Genomic DNA, 24,842 nt, shown 5'->3' with positions numbered 1-24,842 from the left:
GAAAATTCCAACGGGAACGAAATTTGTCCTTTTACATTGGCGAAGTTCTATGCTTATTCTGATACCAATTTTATATACGATAATATAAAGAAAAACAATTTAAACCAAAAATAAACTTTTCAATTAAATTTGGTTACGTGACACGACTGCATAGCCGGCCTCTGCAATAATGTTGGTCTGGTAAACACGCATCCCACACTGTCCCGGTGGGCGAGGCTGCGCGTGCGCCGGCCAGTCTGCGAGTTTCGACATCAGCCCGACCTACGCCGCTTTGAGCTTTCTGACCGTTCACTATTACTTCCAGAGAAATCTGTTGTCTCCACAATATTGCACCACCGGTTTCTATGAATTTTAGAGCACCAGCTTTTACCACAACTTTTGTATAGATATGAAATGCACGGCAGTACTCATACATAATTTTAACAATTTCGTAACCAAGGATGAGACAGTCAGTTCTTGCATGACCACTGAACTGAATAACTGTGAGCTTTAGGTTTGCCGCAGCACTCGCATGTAAGTCCATTGCGTAACCCTTTGGTTTCGTTATTTTGTCATTCAGTAAATCCGTACTCAACGCCTATTGTACAGATATAAATGAAATGTAAAAAAAATATTTAAATGCACTAAAATGAAAACAATAAATTTTGACGTAATAGTCTAATCCCATCCATCCCATTTTGTAGCATTTCATAAAAATTTTATATGACAAAAACTTGTCGCGAGAATTTTAACTAGGTGTATTTTATTTATATTTAAACATCCTTTCCTTTATTTGATTGATTGACTACTACCTACCTACTAACTTGACTTTTTGAATTTATTGAGTAAGTTTTAAGGAACTTACTTAATAAATTCAAAAAGTCAAGTTAGTAGGTAGTAGGTGTAGTAGTAGTAAATGGTAGGTGCATGCATATTAACTGCATTATTTTTGTGAATAAGTTCTCAATCTAATCTATATGAGACTGTTCTGCCTGTAACTCCTTTCAATATGCCTCATACAAAAATCATCAGACTGGCAAATGTCTGCCTGTCATCATCAGTAGGTATGGCAAAATCTCGACCGTAGGTACCTAACCTATGCTCGTTGGTTATAAAATACATTATTTTTCTAAGTTTATATGACTTAACGTAGGTTACAATAGAAATAGCTTATTGTAGAGATATGTATCGCTGCAGATGCGGTGCGGTGAAACAAATGCGAGTACTTTGCCTTTCACCAAACTGCACGGAGCCGCGCAGCCTACTCGCGATATGAGAGCCGGCAGAAAGCAAGTTTATAGGGCAAGCTGCGGAGCACCCCGCCGCCCGCGCCCGAGCCCGCGCACACCCCCTCGCCCCGTCGACCGGTCTGCCTACTGCAAAGAGCCAGTCGGCCGACAGCAGCGAGTGGCGGCGAGCGTGTGACACGCCGCGCGACACTCTCCCCGCGCACCGCAACTTAAACACGATACCGAAGGATTGCGTGTGCCCAACGGATCTGTGACTTGTGAATTATTGCCGATATCTTGGATATGTGTGGTGATTGCAGAGTGATGTAAATAAAAGTTTATGTATACACATAAAGTGCATTGTCGAAGCCGGTTCACCTCGTGCGCGAGGCCGGTTCCGAGTGCTGTGCCTGTACCCTTTCGGTTCGTGCTTTCTAAACGAATCTCCACGATCAGTGTAGGTTCGCCTACACGTTCCTACCTTCGTGGACTAAATATTGGATTAGCGTTCGACAGGTGAGCTGAGTACAAAGAAGTGAATGTTGCATGAGTCACAACTTCAAATTGGATACTGGATACTTAATAATGTTTTAACTACTAAACGCTACTACATGTACTATATAAGTTTAAAAAATTGTTAAAAGAGAAATTCATATATTCAACATAAGCTAACTAGATAAATAGCTTACTTCAATTGTTACTTAATGATAGAAGTGGATTATAATTATATACCTACCTACTTGCCAAATATAACTCATAAATTATGTTTCATTACATAAAAGCCTAACATAAAATAAATATGTGATGGATTTTACAAAATTCATAAGGGTATTTAGTGCCAGTGGTTTATATCAATAGAAATAATTAATAACGTCGATTTATCTACTTGCTAAGAAACATAAATATCAAGATATCAAGGACAGCGTATACCTACATAGAGCTTTGCTTACATATTAAGATGTCTCAACTATAGAAATAGGCCAGGTAAATTGGCTGTGAGGCAACTGCACCGCCCCCGACCGAACCAGAAACATGTTTCAACAAGAACAAGGATTCTTTAAAAAAAAAGTACTTCGCAGTACTTAAACTCGCTGAATAAGACCAAAATCGGGTACTTACTGTCTGTTGAATTGTTTTTGTCAAGCATGAATGAATGTCATACTTCCGAAAAGAAAAAATAAATGCAATTCAGATGATAAAAAAGGAAGCCAAGATAAAAATGTTCATCTTTAAGATATAAAGAATGGCATACTGTAAGGGCTTTACTGATATATTCAGTTGCCCACTTCTTACCCAGTTTGGTCAGGTAGTCGGCTATGAGGCAACATACCGCCTCTGACCGAACCCGAAACATGGTTTAACAAGAACAATGAATACTTATATAAAAAAACACAAACAGTTTTTAAGTACCTACTTAACAGTACCTAATATCCCTTATTGTAAGATCACAATCAGGTACCTACTTACAAACTTTTGAAATGTTTTTGCCAGACAATACAGTGATGTTATGTGCTTCCGAAAAAGAAAAAAATGCATTCGGGTGACATAAATGGAAACCAACTATAATATTATATAATAGGTACACATATATTCATCTTCAAAACTTTTTCGAATCTTTATGAAATACACGTGATAGTACCTAATTTGAATATGTTATTGTAATGACAAACCACAAAGATGCAAAGAACTGCCCTATAACTGCCCTTAACTGTATGTAACGCGTCATTAATTGTGGAGAATGTCTTCGGTATACATACCTACATACATAAATATAATAAAGTCTGTAGGCCTTGCGGGGTAGACATAACTAGTCTGTAACGAACCCTCTCCTACTAATCTTACCCCTTAATTTATTTAAAAAACTGAAAGGCCGTGTTTATCTGTATGACTTAACAATGGAATTGTTAACCAAATAGATATCCCAATAGTCTTCGGTATCCTAGCAAGATAAACAAATTAAAATTTTAGCCTGCTATTATAATCTTGTCTTACCAAATTTTTGTAGTTGTGTTCTTGTCTTCTATGTAAGTTTAAAGTAGGTACAAAATTTGAAGACAAAATTAATTAAAAAAAATAGATAACAGGAAACCTGCAACACGTCAGGACATTTTTTATTACAATTGTTTGTCGTAATTCGTACAGAGGAAGGGATATTATTCTATTCTATACTTGATGTACCAATTTTATATTAAGAATATTTTTTGTGGAAGTTAATGAAAACCCTTCGACGGCCTGTGGCGCAGCGGTAGTACGCTTGTCTGTCACATCGGAGGTCCCGGGTTCAAATCCCGGCCAGGGCATGATGAGAAAATAACTTTTTCTGATGGGCCTGGGTCTTGGATGTTTCTGTATATAAGTATTTATTATAAAATATAGTATCGTTGAGTTAGTATCTCGTAACACAAGTCTCGAACTTACTTCGAGTTTAACTCAATCCGTGTAATTTGTCCCGTATATATTTATTTATTTATTTATTCCAATAAATATTTTATATCGAACTATTCAAACAGAGACTTCACACAGTAAAAGTCCAAATCACGAGCATTCTAATTCTAACACTCAAATAACTAAGAATATAAAATTATGAGGTTTTATTTCCTAACAAACTTATTGCATTCAAAGTTGAAGCCGAAAGGAGTTCATAGAAATTCACGTTTATCATGAAAAATTGTAAAGTTTTAAAACGCATTAAGCTTTTTATTGTCGACGAAACATTTCTTGCTGGTATTATGCATAAATCATCCTTATATTAATGACAATCGAGTGATAATTTGTCGCTTCTTCAATGAACGAAGAAATATTTACGTTGTACCAAATTATGACGTGGGAAATGAAGATGGTAAACACTTATTAACTCTAATCTAAACAAACTGGCAACTTATAAACGTTTAAGGTTTAAAATTTTAAAACTTATTAGGTAGGTATTTCTTGAAATGTATCTCTCCTGTATGTGAAACAATGGGGTTCAGGGAAATAATCTTGTTATTTTGTAACAGTTCAAAATGGGAAAAATTCGAAACTCGTCTCCAATGATAAAAATAATTTAAAAAAAATGGTGGTAGACGAAATTCGACATCCTTTGTCAAAAACGAATTGATGCAATTTTTAGTAAAAGTCAAATTTTCTTTCATTATTTCAACCCATGCTCATTTAAATACCGTTTTTATTTCAACGCGTCATTCATGTTACTAGTTTCGGTTTTGGGTATTCTTCACCTGACCTTTCGCGAGGACCTCCCAGATTTGATAAAGGTAAGTATGTCTCTTCTTATATTTTCTTGGTCAACTTGTTTTTATTCATCCTCTATATGACCAAACTATCTAAACATTACGTTTTTATAGCTCCAGTGTTTCTTTTATTCTTGACTAGCTATGCCCGCGAACTTCGTCCGCATGGCAAAGTTATTTTGGGTATCATTGAAGCCCTCAAGGACGAATAATTTTCCGTTTTTTCACATATTCCATTATTTCTTTGCTTCTTATTGTTGCAGCGTGATGTTATATAGCCTAAAGATTTCCTCGATAAATTATCTATTCAACGCAAAAATAATTTTATAATTCGAACCGGTAGTTCTTGAGATTAGCGCGTTCAAACAAACAAACAAACTCTTCAGCTTTATAATATCTATTAGTATAGATATTGCTATTATGATTTATTTCTTCTAAAAGCAAACCACCTCACAATAGTGATTTATTAATGGCTTCCCTTTATACGAAATATTTCCGAAAATCATTAGTGTGCTGACCATAAAAGCTAATTTTTTTTTTATTTTATCTCTGATTGTAACAAGTGAGGGACTTGACGTGTTTCAGTAGGCTTTATTATGGAAACAACAACATTTTTTAAAATGTAAACGTACATACATCTTCTAAATTGATTATTCAAAAATTACTTTTCATAATAAGTCTTATTATTTAAGTGTTTGACAAATCTGATAATGACTGACCATATCAAAACAACCTAAGCAAAGTGACCATCACTCAGTAACTACATACTTACTCTCATGTTGAGAGCTGACATGTGTAATCCAGTTTTGTATTAATACGGGTATAACTCCAAAAAAAGTAAGTTGCACTTCCGCGCCTGTAATAGCCGGCGCTGCTGGCTCCAGGTAGCGGTTCCTCCAGCCAGGAATTTGTCGGCAGACCTCGCCCCTCCTCCGCCTTTGCTTGTGTGCGGTAATAATAAACAAACGCGAGACCGGCGGTCGTTTACCTCGCCTGTGTTTAAGTTTCAAATCTTTTGGTTTCAACACAACCTCTGAATAAGGCAAGACATGAGTTAACTACTTTTCCAATGATCGGTAAATGGATTCCGATATTTGTGTTTTTGGTCCACTTGATGATGATCATTATTACACTTAGATTTATGTAGTGATCTCGAATTACTAACATGAGTAACTAACTGTTCTGAAAAATTACAATGGTAAAATATTACTTATAGTAGGTAGGTCGGAAATTTAAATATTTTGAAATTAAACTTATCTCACATTGATTTGTTTGTTTTTTATTTGTAGGTACACTTTTTCTACAAAAACAATTGCAAATTGCAACAGTGGATTTATACCTAGAGATACTTCCCTGACTAATAGAAAGACACTGATTAATTTAGTAACAGTTTTACTTTACATCATATCATCACAATTATTTTAAATTTATTGGTAGTAGTAACCAATAAATATTGAAAAAAATCTTTTTTGCTTTTTGTTATCGAACTGTTCTTTTGCGCATTAATAACATCAAAGTCATGATCTTTATAGAAAAAGAATTTAGTAACTGGACATGTGTTCAATAAAACATTGACATTACGCAAGTAACGACAATGAAATAGGTTACATCCTTATAACAAATTGCCCCTAGGGTCGAGGGGCGAACTAGCAAAAACTATCTTCATTATAATTAAACAAATTCTTAAAGAAACCCGACCAGCAATCCACTTCTCTAGTTTTGGAACGAAAAGCCTCATCTTAATATAATTAAGTGTTTGCAAACAAATATGTATAAGCCGAACACCTGTTTACAATACACTAGAGAAAGTTGTTCTTTCTGATGTCTAAACTGAACTTAACGTAGGTACTCTATCCTTATCCTTGCACCCTCTATAATAAAAAATAAGAATAAAAAAAGGCGTAACTGCCTGGTGGCTGATCGATTTATTCACAGCTGAAAGTTATGTTCGTAAAAAGCTGCTATTTCACATGTTGCTTCCCTGTGGAGTAAGTATTATTACATGAGCACTTAAGCAATGATTTCTCTTAATTACATGAATGATTTACCAAAATACTATACTATAAATACGTGCACTAGGTACTATAAATACGTGCACAGCCATTGGAAAACCTAGATCTTAACAAGAATTATAGTCAACAATCATGACAGCAAAATCTCTTACTACGTATAATTCGTAAAATAATTTATGGTAAAGAAATTAAATGCCGTGTGGTTTCCGGCGCCAACAGAAAAAAGAATAGGACCACTCAATCTCTTTTCCATGGATGTCGCATAAGGCGACTAAGGGAGAGGCTTATAAACTTGGGATTCTATTTTTAGGCGATAGCCTAGCAACCTGCCACTATTTGCATCTCAATTCTATCTTAAAGCCAAATAGCTGAACGTGGCCTATCAGTCTTTTCAAGACTATGGCTCTGTCTACCCCGCAAGGGATATAGACGCGATTATATACATATAATACATACATACGTACGTATGTAAAAAAATTTCAACACTTTGCCACTGTTAGTACTTCAAATTTAGCATTTGCACACGAAGTTTCAATTGCGTACGGGTCTGAGATTCGGTGCCATGATGCCAAACGACCGGGAAAGTAGCCCTACAACAGTGTCCCAACGAGCGACCGCGAGCGCGACCGGACGACCCCAAATTGCTAGCCATGAGTTCCAAGAAGCTGCCTGCTTGAGAACACGCCTTATCTGATACAAAACCAATTTTATTTGTATGGTCATACATACATTTCAGAAGACTCAAAATACACGTTAATCTGGATAACTGAAACTAAGACAAAGAAAATCTGTCATTTATTTACTTATTCCCTAACTCACCTTTTACAAAATCTTCTTGACAGAAATGGAAAAGGTTCATATTTTTAATGGAATACAAAACATAATTTCATATATCCGATCATATAGACCAAGTACCATACCATAATTCATAATGAGACCAAGAAACGAAAGCACAATTTGATAAACCAAAACATTCATTCAGCCACAAAAACTCTAAAGGCAGTGCAAGCATGACCCGCCAGCCCGTATTTCGATGTATGCGTGCACGCAGCTGCCGTGGGTCCCCCCTCTCCCCCCCCCGTGCCGCTCCCCCCGCGAGCCCGCTACCGCTATCCATCATGTCAAGCTGTTGTTTACTCGCGTTGCACCGCCCTGCCCTGCTGATGTTTGTTGAGTTTCCACACATCACATACCTGAGATAATATCTACCTATATCTGATTTTTCTCTTAATAAAAGTTAGGTTGTTACTTAACTAGCTTTACCCAAGCTTTGCTTGTATAAGAATTTAAAGAAGTAAAGGTTCTCCTAAGGGGTGCCAACATTCATCAAAGCTAGTCAATAGTTTCAGTATCATTCGTTTCAAACAAAAAAAAAAACAGTATAATATTGAACTATGGAGACAAACAGTAAACCTCCGTTGTAAGAATTGTATTGTATTATTTTTATATTATCAACAACGAAAGTTAATTTAACATTAATGGTATATCAAATATAGCTTGTCGGCCCCACTGTTAAGTGGCTTGATTACCACGGTGGGCAAGGCTACACTGCGCGACACTATTGAAGCCCCAGCGCCGGCCCGTGCCGACGACCCCGCGCATGGCGACGCTGACATCACCGCTTTATGGCCGACCTACTACTACTTCCTAATACACAAAACAATCATTTGTTTATACATCATTGTTGAAAAAGGAATAACGGCGGACTGGTGATAGTGAGCAATACATTTTTAATTACAATAAACAGGTGATACAAACATTAAAAACACGTGGTCGGCAGAAGTGTGAATGGTGCGCCGTAAACAATGGGCCGACCCACGCGATAGTTCAGCTTGTCGGGAGACAAGACAGCCGTGTGATCGCGGGCGCAGCACCGACCAGGCGCCTGGTGAGTCACGCCGGTGACGTCACGCATGCGCGCCCGACCGTGCCGGAATGCGGGCGCACTACCTGAAGAGCAACCGATACAAAATATACTTTATAATGAACTCTTTAAAGCCTGGCAGCGGTCGACGCCGTATGCGTACTCTTTGCTAGCATCAATAACACAGTGCTCCATTTGTTATCTTCTGTTTACTGAGTAACAAGGCGATCTTTATGGCAGCAGGGCGCGTGCCAACTTGGCGGAATACCAGGCATGATCTTTATTTTATAATCTTCCCTGCGACAATGGTATCATTATAAGGTAGTATATATTCATTGCTTTATTCATAAATTCTTACGTTTATGAATTATAGTAATAACTATGAATTGAGGGAATTTTTCTCCTGTGTGAAGGAGAAGGATACGCATATGAGGCGCGCAATACGATGACTATTTTATAAGATTCGTGGGGAGGTAGGTACCCCAACCAACATTTCAGTGAGTAAATAAAAAAAAGAGATTTTCTACGTGATAAAGTTACATTATTCAAAACATTTTCACCACAGATATTCCAATTGAAATGAATGTAAAATATTTTAGCAATACAAATTGAACAATAGATACATACATATCATCACGTCTATATCCCTTGCGGGGTAGACAGAGCCAACGGTCTTAAAAAGACTGAAAGGCCACGTTCAGCTGTTTGGCTTAATGATAGAGTTGAGATTCAAATCGTGACAGGTTGCTAGCCCATCGCCTAAAAGAAGAATCCCAAGTTTATAAGCTAATCCCTTAGCCGCATTTTACGACATCCATCGGAAAGAGATGGAGTAGTCCTATTCTTTTTTCTATTTGTGCCGGGAACCACACGACCAATTGAACAATATAATAATAAAATATTCATATTTCACTGAGATCTTATAAAAAAATGTCCTATTAACCGCAAATTAAACAACACCAAATGAATAGTTGTCTATAAACGTAACACTGGAATTAAGCACCTCTACTTGTGTACTACAAAAACCTGTCATGAATAGTATAATATTTTCATTCAAGATTCAAGATTATTTATTTGTAAAACATGTTACATTACATACATATAAATGGGTACATACATGTATTGCAGATGAAGAAGCATATTGTTGTGACTGAACATGTTTGGCCATACGGCATACAAAATATTTATTTATACATGCAGTATTATATTATGACATGCATACATGAACTATAGCAACCGTCAATAAAAAAAGGTAATACCTACTTACATTGATATTTAGGTGACGCCGTGATTTCGAGCCTAAAACAGCAAATTGTTACTCCTGTCGCGGCCGTGTGCGTCACTGGAGAGGCACGGCGCGTGATCTTGTACCTGTATGCCCCAGCACCCCTTTCACTTGTATTTTGAAACGAACTGATTTGTACTCGCTTGAATAGTACGAGTGTCCGGCTCTAGGTGCCGTCCGGCGTTACGGGACTTCCCCCTATATATAAATTTAAGGAAGTCATTTGTTTGTCTTCATTCTTTAAATCATACGTACACATATAGCCTGTGGTATAGCCACTTCTTTATCCCTTGCGGGGTTGATAGAGCCAACAGTGAGAAAGATTGAAAGGCCATGTTGAGCTGTATGGCTAAATGATGGAGTTGAGATTCAAATACTGACAGGTTGCTAACCGATCACCTACTACAGGGTTCCTAAATTTGTAAGCCTATCCCTTTGTCGCCTTTTACAATATCCATGGGAAAAAATATGAAGCGATTCGATTCTAAAATGAATGAAATAAATTTGATGAATTCATTATTTTATCTTAGGTCATCTGTACAGATCTAGGGTCCATATGAAGTAGATAGGTACAAGTATTTTCTCCTGTTCCAAAAACTGAAACCGGCGAAACAGAATTAAACGAGATTATCTTTTATCTTTTAAAGTCCATTCAGGGACAATTTAAAGGAATAAAACATGAGGCGATGGGGTAGGAACTTTTAAAAGTCTGAATCGTGATATACATATATTAAAGTATGCCGAGTAGATATTTAATTTTCTTATGAGCTAAGCGCCAAATAACAGCTCGTTCTAAAAGTAGGTCCGTTTGCAACTTAATTAGGAATTTATCTTGGTCTCCTGTGTTTCCTTAAGTGCACATCTGAGACAGCCTCTGAGTGGCGCGGTATCTCGCGTCGGCTATGAGAAGCGGCCGAGACGTCGACGACCGCGATGCGCGTCCTCGATTGATAACGCGATAAGCCTCTACTCACACAAAGCAAGCTACAGATCTCAGACTCAACATTGTGTAACGTCTTAAACGTTACATTTTCAATCAATGTTTATAATATAGTTAATCCTATCAACAGACTCTACAGCAGACTCTGCAACAGATTTCTACTCCGCAAGGGATGTAGACGTGACTATTGGTATGTATGTATGATATTGAGAAGCCGATATGGGATCGAGCACCAAATACGTTGAATGTCTGCTTGATTTGTCCCAGCAATAACACTAAATAACTACATACCATTGATCTAAATCTAAATTATTCTATAAATTCGTTGATTTACCGTCGATACGATGAGTGTGCAGTTCTAAGCTTACCAACATTACCTGAAAAACCATAAGCAAATTGAAATGTAGGTACTACTCGGGTATTGAAAAGGTGGCAACATAAAAATGCAGCATTTCCGGCTTTCTAATATAATATGTATTTCGATGTTCTACTGATCAGAATCAAAAGATCACATACAAAGCTTGGCACATGCCTGATTCCGGGTGATCTGGATCATATGTGCCGTTAATACACCTTAGAAGAAGTTAGTAGTATACTCTTAAAACTTATGATACTGCCTACATTTTCTGATCTCCATCATTTTTCATAACTTTTCAGCTATTAGTTATTACACTATGAAAGCATGCAAAATTTATTACACGTTGCGAATAAAAATGCACTAGCAATAAAAAAACATGTATATTATTTTTTTTTACATGAGTGTGGATGTAGAATAGTTTTCCAAAGCTTTTGTTCTCATTTCCAGTTGCCCGCGGACCGCCGGGCCATGCTGTGAAGCGCTCCGCACGCCACCGCCGCGCCGGCGCACGCGCCCGCCTGCCACTGCTGCATGAGGTCAGAACCAGCCCGGGGCGTGGCTCCTGTGGAAATTTCATAAAATATTACTTTCTAACGTCACAGTGCTTTCTCGATTGCTGCCTCAGGTGGTGGCCTAAAAATGTTGGTATTTAAGTGAAATAAGAAGGAATCCACAACTACAACTTAAAAATTAAATTTAATTGATGACTACATAAGTAATATTCAACTAATTTAGCGGTCAAAAGCGTCATTTTGCTGCCGTTTATGCTTGTTTCATTTAAAAAGTCTGCACAGGAAGAGACTGTAAAAGTCAATCAAGGGATAGCAGCAAAACCAAACCAATATATCCACATCAACAACCAGATTTTTTCAAATTAATTGCCTTAAGAAAAAACCTGGCTATACCATATGCGGAAAAAAAATCATAGCTAGTTCTAAAGTAAGTCAGGGCCATCTATTGAAATTTTATGTAACCAAATTATACGCCCACATTCAATGTGTTAATTTATTAAAAGTCCATAGAGACTACAATAACCAAATTACATATGCGTTTATGTAAACCACATTTAAAGTATTAAACGTTGCTTGAAGTAAAATTTCAATTGATCTCAACTTCTATTTCCCTTAGCCGATTTTGGCGAATCAAAGTTTTGACAACACTCCTAATTCCAATAGTACAAAAATTGTATTTTTGGATTCTGTTACTCTTCTATAATTGCTCCCATTAAAAAAATGATGTATTTCGACAGATATTTAACGTACAAACACTATAATATATTACATTCCTTAATGGTATGAATTTCATTCCACAGAGCAAGAACGAAAAAATGCTGGGCACGGGAGCGTGGCTGGTGCTGGCGGCGGTGGCGTGGTGCGCTCGCGCCGGGCCTGGCCCGCCTCCGCCGCCCACGGATCAGCTGAGCTTCGCTCACCGTCTCTACAACGTCACTATCCCCGAGAACAGCCCGCCGCGCACCTACGCCGTGCAACCACCTGCCGACCCACCCCTCGGCGTTCACCTGACCATGAGTGACGCCAAATGTCGATTCAGAATCCGGCACGGCGACAAAGACAAATTTTTCAAAGCGGAAGAGCGCCTCGTCGGCGACTTCTGCTTCTTATCGATAAGGACACGTGCCGGACACTCCGACGTCCTCAATCGAGAGCGCCGTGATTCGTACCGGCTGGAAGTGCGCGCGACTGTAACTTTATTTTCGGGACAGCAGCTAGAAGCCGACACTGAAATCGCTGTAACAGTTTCCGATGAGAATGATTTAAGTCCATTATTTTATCCCACTGATTACGATGTTCTCGTATCAGAAGATACTCCAGTACATTCCAGTATTACAAGAGTGACTGCAGAAGATGCCGATCTCGGCCTTAACGGTGAAATTTATTATAGTATAGCGGAATTTACGGATCAGTTCGCTGTCCATCCTACCAGTGGTATTGTGACTATTACGAGACTATTATCCGCCAGTGAAAAGAAACGCCATAAAGTAACAGTGCTTGCTCGCGATAGGGCGTCCTTACTGACGAAGGGTGAAGACGCGCCAGCTGCAAGTGCTACACTTACAGTTAGAGTCGCAGAAGTCAATCTCCATGCGCCTGAGCTACATGTACGAAGTCTACCGGAACTCATTGAGAACTCCACCGCTGAAATATACGCCATCGTTGAGGTTACAGACCGCGATAGTGGCGATCATGGTCGTATTGCCAGCTTAGAAATAGTCGACGGAGACCCGGATGGTCATTTTCGTGTTCGTCCCTCCACACAACTAGGAGAATTTGATGTGGTCGTACATGCGCTGCTAGATAGAGAAACTGCACCTCGAGGATACAACCTAACGCTACGTGCAACAGATGCCGGTCGACCACCCAGGTCTTCTTATCTCACTTTACCAGTAACGCTAATTGATGCCAATGATAATGCACCAGTTTTCAGTCGCGAGGTATACGAGGCTAGTTTACCTGAAACAGCCCCTCCAAATACGCCCGTAATCAGACTTAAGGTGACCGATCGGGACGAAGGTAGTAACGCACGAGTATATATTGAAATTGTGGGCGGTAATGAAGGAGGAGAGTTCATGGTGAACCCGGACACAGGAGTTTTGTATACAGTAGTCCCATTAGATGCTGAAGAAAAATCTCTTTATACTCTTACTGTTTCCGCTATAGATCAGGGTAATGCTGGAACTCGAAAACAATCTTCGGCAAAAGTGAAAATTACTGTTTTAGATTGTAATGACAATGATCCCATTTTTGAACAAGATGATTTGGAAGTTACTATTGCAGAAAATGGTGCGAGTGGTGCAGTCGTTGCACGTGTAGTGGCTCGCGACGCTGACTCAGGTGAAAATGCTTACATTTCTTATAGCATCGCGAACTTACAACCAGTGCCTTTTGACGTAGACCATTTCTCAGGCGCTGTGCGAACTACAAGACTTTTGGACTATGAAAGTATGCGACGCGAATACCTTCTCCGAATACGAGCCAGTGACTGGGGCTTGCCTTATAGGCGCCAAGCGGAAATGAAACTGACTGTTCGCCTAAAAGATGTTAATGATAACCGCCCGCAGTTTGAACGTGTTGATTGCGTGGGCTATCTTTCGAGGCGGTTAGCAATCGGATCTGAAATTGTGACACTCTCGGCTATCGATTTTGATGCAGGTGATGTAGTCTCTTACCGAATAATTAGTGGAAATGAAGACAACTGCTTCGGTCTGGATGCTGGTACTGGTGTGATGAGTCTCACTTGTGATTTAAGTGACGTTCGCGCGGAAACCCGAGTCTTAAACATAACTGCGACCGACTCCACTCACTTTGCAGATCCAACATCTTTGACATTACATTTAGTTGGAGGAGGAAGTGCAAGCGACACTACTTCGCTAGAATGCCGGGACACTGGTGTAGCGCGGCGCCTAACAGAGCTTCTTGCCGCCGCAGAGCGTAGCAATGCCGCTATTGATTTATCTGACGAATTTCCACTTGCCTTATCAAGATACGGTGAAAATCTGCATGCTCCAGAATTTATTGATTTTCCAGTTGAAGTAAAAGTAAATGAATCCGTAGCACTTGGGACGTCATTAGTACGGCTACGAGCACGTGACCGCGACCTTGGATACAACGGTTTACTCACCTATGGAATCTCTGGCGGAGATTCAGATTCCGCTTTTCGAATAGATCCCGACACTGGAGATCTTCAAGTGATCGGCTACTTAGACCGTGAACGAGAAAGTGAATACTACTTAAACGTGACAGTGTATGACCTTGGTACTCCACGACGTTCGGCGTCGCGGCTACTGCCTGTTACTGTTCTGGACGTAAATGATAACCCACCTCGATTCGAAAAGACTTTGGCTAGTTTCCGCGTTACAGAAAATGCAATTAATGGAACAGCAATATTTCGTGCAAACGCTACCGATCGCGATAGTGGTGAATTTGCTCACATCAAATATTCTCTCATGGGGACAGGTGATGAAGAAAATGAGTTCTGTGTGGACCCCGAGAGCGGTGTTGTGACAGTGTGTGCCGCTTTAGATCGTGAAAAACGCGCCCTTTACGAGCTAACAATTCGCGCGACAGACGGTGGAGGACTAACAGCGGAGGCGCGCGTTCGTGTCGCCGTTGATGATGTCAACGACAACGCTCCTCGATTTGGGCTCGGCGCGTACGGAGCGCGCATCCGCGAGGACGTCCCGGTCGGCACGCTGGTCGCCGTTTTGGAAGCCTTCGACGCGGACCTCGGCGCGGGCGGCGCCGTCACGTACTCGCTGCCCGATCAGCCGCCCGAAGACCTCGCCTTCACCGTCGACCCCTTATCTGGCACTCTGCGTACCGCCAAAAGACTCGACTTCGAAGAGCGTCAGGTAATGACATTGAAGATATTTAATTTTTCATAATCATGGTAATCTTTTATGTTGTTAAAAGTTAATGAACAATATAATTAGGTTTACGGCGTGACCGTGCGTGCAACGGACGGCGGCCAGCCCGCCCTTTGGTCCGAAGCCACAGTCATAGTGGAGGTGGTGGACGTGGACGAGAACGCGCACAGCCCCGAGTTCGCGGAGCACGCCGTGCTGGCGTGCGGCGTGCGCGAGGACGCGGCGCGCGGCACCGAGGTGGCCACCGCCGCCGCCGCCGACGCCGACGCGCCCGGCCGCGACTCCCGGCTGGCGTACTATGTTGTCGGTGGCTCGGGCATGGCTCACTTCTCTATCGACGATGCGGGTGAGACGTTTGATCCTTTTTCCTTTCAACAAAAATACAAATAATTAAAAATATTACCACTGTCTTGTCCTGAGACCTCTAACAGTTTTTTAATTTCTGTGTCTGAATCTGAATATTTACGTGTTGCAATTCCGTACAGGTGTGATCCGCACACTAACGCCGTTGGATCGAGAAACAACCCCGCACTATTGGCTGACAGTTTGTGCACAAGACCATGGTTTAGTGCCCAGACACTCCTGTGTACAGGTGCGGTTACATTTTTTACCTTAAAAAAATTTACATCTCAAAAAATGACAAGATTTTAAGTGAATAATATATTAACAGGTGTATATCAACATAGAGGATGTGAACGATATGGTGCCATGGCCGGAACAAGCCTCGTACTCGGTGGAGGTCCCGGAGAACTGCCCGGGCGGCACCCGCGTCGCCGCCGTGCGCGCGCTCGACGCCGACGCCTCGCCCGTGCCCACCAACATCACTTACTCCATCGTGGCTGGAAACCCTGACGGATTGTTTTCTATTGATGAGATTACAGGTACCTACTGCATATACCATAGGTAATAGTATTGTAAAATGGAGAGGCTCTTTTACACTTACACAGTACTTGAAATATAATAATGTATCTTCTCTAATCTGAGTAATTTTTACATAGTTATGGTTTTTACCAAGCCTGATTATGGTCTGGTGTTTAATTCTCTCTTTACAAAAGATACCCACTGATAGATTTCGAGTGACTTTTTTTTCTACTGTTAATATATTTTTCCAATTCATGTTGTCATTGTCGCGTGATTCCCGGCACTTTAGAATGTATTGTAAAAGGTAACTAGGAGATGGGGATAGATTTTAAAGACTTTTGGCTCAGTCTACCCCGCAAGGGTTATAGACATGACTGACAGACATACATATGTACGTATGTTTTCGGTGAACTTGCATTGGTAAATAAAATAAAGTTACAAACTCTTATTTTGCACCTTGCAGGCGAAATAGTGACGACCGGGCGGACACTAGACCGCGAGACTATGGCGTCCCACGCTCTCGAAGTGCAGTGTTCCGACGGCGAGCTGTCCACCACGGCGCGCGTGCGCGTCTCGCTGGCGGACGTCAACGACCACGAGCCCGTCTTCACGCAGCGCTCCTACGAGGTGCGCGTGCCCGTGCGCGAAAAGCCACCGCCGGCCACCGAACATGTTTTACCGCAGGTATGATGTGGACTATTGAATGAGCATGAAGTGGGGATGTTTATCTCTAAAGTGTTATGTTGCTAATGGGTTTAACAAATAAATGATTGATTGGTTATTTTTACCGCTATTTGAGCAGATTTTACAAGATTATCCAGGGTTAATCTATTGATGTCTCATTGGTAGCTGTTTTAATCAAAGAAACCTAGTGAGATATTTAATAAAGTTTGTAAATATGATTTGTGGTGTGTCGCGTTTCATGAATTTCTAGTCGTGTGGTAGTGCAGTGTGTGCGTGTGTGTGCGCAGGGCGACGCAGCGGCGCGCGACGAGAGCGCGGAGTGGGAGGCGGACGAGGACGACGCGCGGCTGGGCTGGGACGCGCTCGACGAGCGGCCCGAGCCTCGCGCCCGACATCTCGCCACGGTCAGTTGTTTGCCGTTTTATTTTATTGAAACCAATTGTATGGAACGTTGGTATATACATATGTATGTATGTAATAAGTGAAACAATTGCCAAGTTGTTGCTCTGTAAAGAGAAATTTATTTTACAGAAAACGTGTCACAAATCTGCCATACACATTTTAATAAACTTAACATATTTTAAAGAAATACAATGCAAATACTAACCTGTAAAGAGAAACAACATTTAATGCTATTGCTTCAAACAATCTTATTTATTTATAGTTTCTTATTAGTTAACTTATTAGTAAGTAATTAATCAAGTGCAATCTCCATGTTAGACAATCCAGACAAATCGTTTTGCCCTCACCACAGATAATATATGGAGAAAGCGCGGTAAATTTAAATGACGAACCAAAGAGTTTCATTTACATCTCCCCTCCCCCCCTTATAATTGCAGATAATTAGTTTTTTATTGGTATAATTTTGGTAATGTGGAAATAGTTTGATTCAATTTTTTTGTAACCTGTATCTATCTTATAAATTGAGTTTGATAATTTTTCTAATATTTTATATGGTCCAATTTTTATTTCATCTAGTTTTTTTCTATTTAACCGGTTTCCATTTTCTACATATACTAAATCACCTACTTTTAACTGACAACTTTTCCTGTTTTTATCAAATTTTTGTTTATTGTAGTTGTGAGATTTAATAGTTCTCTCTAAAGCTATTTTTCTGTCTTGTAATAAATCACTTTGTAACTTCTTTTCTTTTAATTCATCTGGTAAGATATTAATAACTTTTCCTTCTAGTAAATATACTGGGGAGAATCCTGTAACTGTGTGTTCAGTCTCATTATATTTCTGTATACATTCATGAGCTATAGTCGTCCAAGCCATTTTATCTTTCTTTTCATTAATTTTACATCTAATTTTGTTAACTATTGTTTGATTTAAACGTTCATTTAAACCGTTGGAGAAAGGTGCATTTACTGCGGTAAAGATAATTGGTATATTTTCTTTTATTAAAAAACCTTTAAATTCTTTTGAGTTTATGCCTGGGTATTGATCAGACAGAATCATTCCAATTTTATTTTCAGGGATAACTTTTTTTACAAGCTTTATAAAGTCGTTTGCATTTTGTGTTTTAGATGTTAAAATGTAAGCATATCTGGTTAAATGGTCCACTAAAATATGTAAATATGTTTTTGTAGAGCGAGATCCACCAAATCCACCAATAGTATCTATAGAGACTATTTCAAAAGGGTAGGTGGCAGGGCCTAGATGAGACATTAATCCAAATTTAAATCTAGTTCTAGTTTTATTTTTTAAACATATTTCACAATTATCACAAATATTTTTTATATTGTTTATTAAATTTTTTGCTGTATAAAATGGTTTGATTTTATTTTCTATTTGTTTCACCCCTATATGACAGTATTCATAATGTATATTTTTAATTAATTTTTTACTAAATTCTTCAGTGAGTATAATTTTTTCTTTTTTTCCTATTCTTTTAAAGTATACTTTATTTTTTAATAATAGTTTTGTTTTATTAAGTTTTATGTTTTCATTTTCCTCTTGATCTTTTTGAATCTCTTCTAGTTTAAGAAAATTTATTATTTTTAAGACTTCATCTTGGTTAACATGTGGTTCTAACACAGGGTTTCTACTTAAACTATCTGCTTCTACATTGTCCCTTCCTGGTGAATATATAACTTCAAAATTAAATTGTGATAAGTAATATGCGAGATCTCCTAACTCTTCGTCGGTTCTTGCCTTAATATTTAGTTTTTCTAGAGGTTTATGATCTGAGAACACTTTAAATTTTTTTCCTATGAGCCAATGTTGCCAATATTTGACTGATTCTTTTATTGCTAAACATTCTAAGTAGATAGCTTTTTTTCGTTTTTGACTATCATTTAATTTTCTAGAAAAATATGCACATGGCTTCTCTTCTCCATTTTTTTGTGGTTGTTTTAATATAGCTCCAATACCTTGAATACTGGCGTCTGTATAAATATGTATAGGTAAATTTGGATCGAAGATCTCTAATATAGGTCTTAAACAAAGCATATTCTTTATTTTATCAAAAGATTCTTGACAAATTTTCGTCCAAGTAAAATTTTGGTCTTTTCTTAACAAATTGTGTAACGGTTCTAATATGATTGATATATTTGGTATGTATTTTCCATAAAAGTTAATTTTACCTAGAAACTGACGAATATTTTTTTTTTTTTTAGGAATTGGGAAATCTTTTATTGCTATTAAATTATCTTTAAGCGGCGTAATTGTATTATTTTTTATTATGTGACCTAAATATTTAACAGAATCCTGTGCAAAATTGCATTTAGAGAATTTTAATCTAAAGCCCTCTTTTGAGATTGCTTCCAGTAACAGAGATAAATGTTTCATGTGTTCCGTGAATGTCCGAGAAAAAATTAAAATATCATCGATGAAATTTACTGTAAAATCTGATAATTTGTGTTTCCTAATTATGCTACTTAATATTCTTTGAAAAATTGCAGGAGAAGTTTTTAAACCAAATGGTAAACAGGTCCATTGAAAATGATTTTCTTGAGTAACAAATGCAGTTTTTTTTCTATCTTCTACTTTTAATGGAATTGACCAAAATGCAGAATTTATATCTAAAATTGAAAAAAATTTACAATTCCTTGTTTTTATCATTAAATCCTCTATAAGTGGAAATGGTTGCGATTGAGGAACTACTATTTTATTCAAATCACGAAAATCTATGCATAGTCTAGATTTTCTCCCCTCTTCTTTTTTATAGGCTAGTGTTACAGGGGCTGCAAAGGGACTATATGATTCTTCAATTAGTTTATTTTTTAATAATTGTGAAACTTGTAGTTCTATTTCTTTTTTATCCTCAAAATTACATCTGTATGGTCTTTTGCTACAATATGTATCTACAAGTAAATCTATATGTGCCTCATAGCCCTTCACTTTACCTACATCGTATTTATCTTTCGCAAATAACGATTTATACTTGTTAATTAATTCATCTATTTCTGATTGTTGTTGAATTTCTAAATGATCTACTGAAATGTTAAAGTTTGTAATTTCTATGTGTTCGTTAAAATTGACCTCATATTTATCATTAATTACTAAATTATCTTCCCCTATGTTTTTCCTATCATTATTTTCATTAACTAAATATTGCATGTTTTGAATTTTATTACCTGTGAAGCCAGGAATGTTTTCATTGCTTATTTTTTTCTCATTGTTTAAGAATTGTTTTATCTCCAAGTTTTCATTTTGAATTAGTTGAAAAGATCTTATGCAATCTAACCCAATCAAAAAATCGTAATCAAAATTTTGTTTATCTACCACAAAAACATTTATGTATTTCTCTAGCTGAAAAATCTTAATTTTTAATGTTACTATTCCTATAGCCTTTTTTACACCATTAATCGTTTTTAAATTTGCCTGATTATTATAGTTATTATGGATATGATAATTTTTTAAGGATAATAATCTGGAATTAATTAAACTAACATTTGATCCTGAATCATAAACTCCCAATGTTTCTAAGGAATCATTTATTAAAATTTTAATTTTGATTAATGGTGGAATTATTAGTTTTTTGGATCTACTTCATTTAAACTCATTTCCAATTCAGAATTATTAACACTTTTAATCGACTCTTTTTTATATTGATTATCATTTTTATTTCTGAACCAACATACAGACTCTGAATGATATCGAATTCCTTTCTTTTCTTTTTCACAGATTTTGCACGGTTTTTCCTTTAAAGATTTTTCTTTAATTTTATTTTCAACATGTACTTCCTTATTTACAAATTTTTTTTTATTTAGATGTTCTAACCCACGAATACTATTAAATAACTGTTCAGTTTCCTTTATATCACTTCTATCAATTTCATCAGCTATAAAATTAGGTAACCCAGTTACAATTAAATTAATTAAAGTGGTTTTATCTATTGACTTATTTGTCTCTAATAAAAGCCTCTCTTTCTTTAAAGCATATTCTAGTAGCGATCCCTGCCTATACTTAAATAAAAAAGCATATCTTACCGGCGTCCAGCCTTTGTTCATATATGTTTCACAAAAATTCTTTTTCCAAATACACCATTCAGAATTCAATGTATACTTTATAAGCATGGAACTATACCAATCTTGACAAGAATCATCTAAAAATAACCTTAACCCTTGAATTTTGTGAGTATCATCATTTATACCCATACGAGCACATTCAGTTTCGAAGATGATCATCCATTGTGTTGCACTGGACGTTTTTTGTGTAAATTTATCGATTACAAACATTTCAGATAACTTCTTTAAATTGAACAGTTTAGGCTCCTTCTCCGATTCCGCAAAATTAGCCAACATTCTTGAAAGAGCTTCTGTTGTCGTGTCCGTAGAAATCTGCTTTTGTGAAATAGATGTAACTTCTTCCAGTAAATAACCTTTAAATTGCATGTTTCCATCTTCATCCATGTAGGCATCACGTAACTCCGGTGTAACAGAAATCCATACTTGTCGTTTTTCATGTCTCCTTTGCAGTGTAGTTCTTACTTTTTGAAAAATTTTTGTCTGTATTACCACATCGTGTAGTTTCACTGATTGTAATTGCTCCGGAATCAAAAAAGTATTTTTATCTGCATCCATAATTGAGGTTATGCACATTATGTTTGTTTTTGGATCTTCAGCCGGTTTTACAACAAACTCGAATTTTAACTTTTCCATTGTTTACAACAGCTATATTAAATGTTGTTTTGTAATAAGTGAAACAATTGCCAAGTTGTTGCTCTGTAAAGAGAAATTTATTTTACAGAAAACGTGTCACAAATCTGCCATACACATTTTAATAAACTTAACATATTTTAAAGAAATACAATGCAAATACTAACCTGTAAAGAGAAACAACATTTAATGCTATTGCTTCAAACAATCTTATTTATTTATAGTTTCTTATTAGTTAACTTATTAGTAAGTAATTAATCAAGTGCAATCTCCATGTTAGACAATCCAGACAAATCGTTTTGCCCTCACCACAGATAATATATGGAGAAAGCGCGGTAAATTTAAATGACGAACCAAAGAGTTTCATTTACATGTATATAATATATTTAACCGTAACATAGCCGTTAAGTCTTCTAATACAACCAGACTTTTAGCACCAGCACACGCAAAATGGGCCAGTGGCAGAACAGGCAGTAACAGCACGGAGGGTGATTCCTATTTTGGTGTATCACATAAATTTTAATTTTCAATGTTTTTTAATAAGAGATACAAACTTCGATGGACCCACACATGCTCGTATTTGGTTTTTAAATATCATCTGCATAGCAACATATAAATAAGTTAATTAAATTAATACGGAACGCCGCTCTCTGCTAAATATTCCTGAAAGTGAAAAAAAAAAAACAATTGACAAATAAACTGATTTCGCAGCATTACATAATGTATAACTTACTCGTATGTTTTGATACGGCAGGTAGTGGCACTGGACGCGGACGCGGGCGCCAACGGCACGGTGCGGTACAGCGGGCGCGCGCGCGGGCCGGCGCGGGGGCTGCTGCGCGTGCACGCGCGCTCGGGCCGCATCTACGCCGCGCCCGCGCTGCCGCTCGCCGTCGGCGACGTCTATGACCTTACGGTGAATATTAAGCTGACTACTTCTTACCTCATGTATCCATATTGATTAAAAGTTTAAGAATACTTTCAATCCTGAGATAACTCTCGAAATAAGTTATAAAAGGAACCTTTCAAGGTCAATGTGAATGAGTGAGATGCAGTCGCCGTGGTAGACAGTGGCGAGGAAAAATATGTATTTTTGTCTTCTCCTCTGGTAAAAACACTTGACTTTTTACTTTCGCGGGTCACCAGTGTCGGGTTACGGGTGTAGCGGGAGCGATGATTCGGGCTCGACCACCATCAAAGGGAAGATCTTCCGCCAGGTGTTATGCTTGAGGAACCGCGGCTCCGAAGATGTTGAGTCGGACATTGTATTTATTCTCTTATCCGTGAAACCTTTGTTTGCGCGATTAAGACTCTTTGCTTCTATTGGCTGAGCGCGTCAATTTCTTCGCTATGATTGACAGTTGGTGTGTGACATTAGTAAATTGGCGAACGGAAAGTCCTGGTTTGCAAAATAGATAAAATATGCTTATTAAATGTATGCATATTGCTACAAGGGATTTGTAATATCGATGAACCTGTCAACTACAGTTCAATCCCCGTGTTGTGCAGATCCGAGCGTGCGACGGCGGGCCGCGGCCGCGCTGCCAGAAGGCGCGCGCGGCGGTGCGCGGCGTGGCGGCGCCGGGCGCGGGCGGCGCGCCGCGCGTGGCGCCGCTGCCGCCGCTGCAGGTGGCCGAGCTGGACGCGCCCGGCTTCCTGCTGGCCGTGCTGCAGGCCGCCGACCCCGATGACGACCAACTCTATTACGATATTGTTGGTGAGTGCATATGAATGACCGTCTTATATCAAAAAATACCTACTGTGAATACACAACAACACTCGATGTCTAGATAGACATCATTTAATGTTAAAAAGATATACATACCTACATAAATAAATGCCGTTACCTTTATCTCCGGTTTTGTAGATGGTGACGAACGACAGGAGTTCTACATCGGGCGCGAGGACGGCAGCCTCGTGTTAACGCGGCGGTTACTTTGGGAACGACAACCGACCTACAAGTTGAATATATCTGTTAGCGACGGACTTTACACAGTTTACACATCGGTAAGCACATAGAGTAATATCATTAAAGGACGACAAAAATATAAAAATATATGGATTGTGGGTGTAGTTTTGCATGGAGTAATCTGGTCGATGGGAAAAAGGGTATTTTTACGACCTGGATAAGTTGGGTAAAATTAAACCTGTATTTTTTACCGCCGTGTGGTTCCCGGCAGTGCCGTGTGGTTCCCGGCACCAATTCAAAAAAGAATAGGACCACTCCATCTCTTTCCCATGGATGTCGTAAAAGGCGACTAAGGGATAGGCTTACAAACTTGAGATTCTTTTTTTTAGGCGATAGGCTAGCAACTTGTCACTATTCGAATCTCAATTCTATCTTAAAGCCAAATAGCTGAACGTGGCCTATCAGTCCGCTCAGGACTGTTGGCTCTGTCTACCCCGCAAGGGATATAGACGTGATTATATGTATGTATGTATGTATTTTTTAATTTGTTTTAATCTCAGATCTGTTCAAGCTGAAATCCAACATTCTGATTTTATTTAGTTTTGCGGAATTAATATGAATATGAAAAGGCAAGTTTGAAGATCTGTTATATAGATTGAAGATCTTGTTGTACTCATCATCTGAATATTTACCTGTGTTATGAAGTTCATTCGTTGCTTAATGTATGTGTCACTTCCAGGTAAACATCACGGTAATAAACGACGCGAACGAAGGCGGCGTGTCCTTCTCTTCGCCGGAGTTCCTGGTGGAGACGTCGGAGGCGCGCGCGGCGGGCTCGGCGCTGGCGGCGCTGGGCGCGCGCGGCGCGGGCCGCCTGCTGTTCGGGCTGCACGCCGCGCGCGCGCCCGCCTCGCTCGCGCTGTTCCGCCTGCACGAGCTCAGCGGCGTGCTGGAGCTGGCCAGGCCGCTGGACAGGTAGGCCTCCCCCGTCACGACACGTCAACG

At 38.7% G+C, this 24,842-nt stretch overlaps 2 protein-coding genes across 4 annotated transcripts in view; one reads left to right on the top strand and one right to left on the bottom strand.

The window, feature by feature from the left end:
- The first annotated feature begins 1,379 nt into the window (after nt 1-1,379).
- The window catches only part of LOC106137888 (fat-like cadherin-related tumor suppressor homolog), a 45,527-nt gene continuing 22,064 nt past the window's right edge, over nt 1,380-24,842 (top strand). For all 3 annotated transcript variants that reach the window (XM_060944598.1, XM_060944596.1, XM_060944597.1), the window contains exons 1-12: nt 1,380-1,724; nt 11,342-11,430; nt 12,207-15,263; nt 15,345-15,624; nt 15,764-15,870; nt 15,949-16,159; nt 16,603-16,823; nt 17,111-17,227; nt 22,683-22,844; nt 23,438-23,645; nt 23,796-23,935; nt 24,577-24,812. In XM_060944598.1, the coding sequence (XP_060800581.1) occupies nt 12,222-15,263; nt 15,345-15,624; nt 15,764-15,870; nt 15,949-16,159; nt 16,603-16,823; nt 17,111-17,227; nt 22,683-22,844; nt 23,438-23,645; nt 23,796-23,935; nt 24,577-24,812 (4,724 nt within the window). In that variant the 5' untranslated portion in view covers nt 1,380-1,724; nt 11,342-11,430; nt 12,207-12,221. The remainder of the gene's footprint in view (nt 1,725-11,341; nt 11,431-12,206; nt 15,264-15,344; nt 15,625-15,763; nt 15,871-15,948; nt 16,160-16,602; nt 16,824-17,110; nt 17,228-22,682; nt 22,845-23,437; nt 23,646-23,795; nt 23,936-24,576; nt 24,813-24,842) is intronic.
- LOC106133374 (uncharacterized) lies at nt 19,848-22,251 on the bottom strand. The gene is made up of 2 exons (XM_013333077.2): nt 22,096-22,251; nt 19,848-21,994 (listed from the first exon to the last, which is right to left on the bottom strand). Exon 2 carries the CDS (start codon nt 21,929-21,931, stop codon nt 20,801-20,803), a length of 1,131 nt encoding a protein of 376 aa, XP_013188531.1. The 5' UTR covers nt 21,932-21,994; nt 22,096-22,251; the 3' UTR covers nt 19,848-20,800.

The sequence above is a fragment of the Amyelois transitella genome, chromosome 6, assembly GCF_032362555.1.
Source record: "Amyelois transitella isolate CPQ chromosome 6, ilAmyTran1.1, whole genome shotgun sequence".
Classification (NCBI taxonomy): Eukaryota; Metazoa; Arthropoda; class Insecta; order Lepidoptera; family Pyralidae; genus Amyelois; species Amyelois transitella.
Note: the sequence above shows the minus strand (reverse complement) of the source record. Positions and strands in the feature narration are given on the sequence as shown.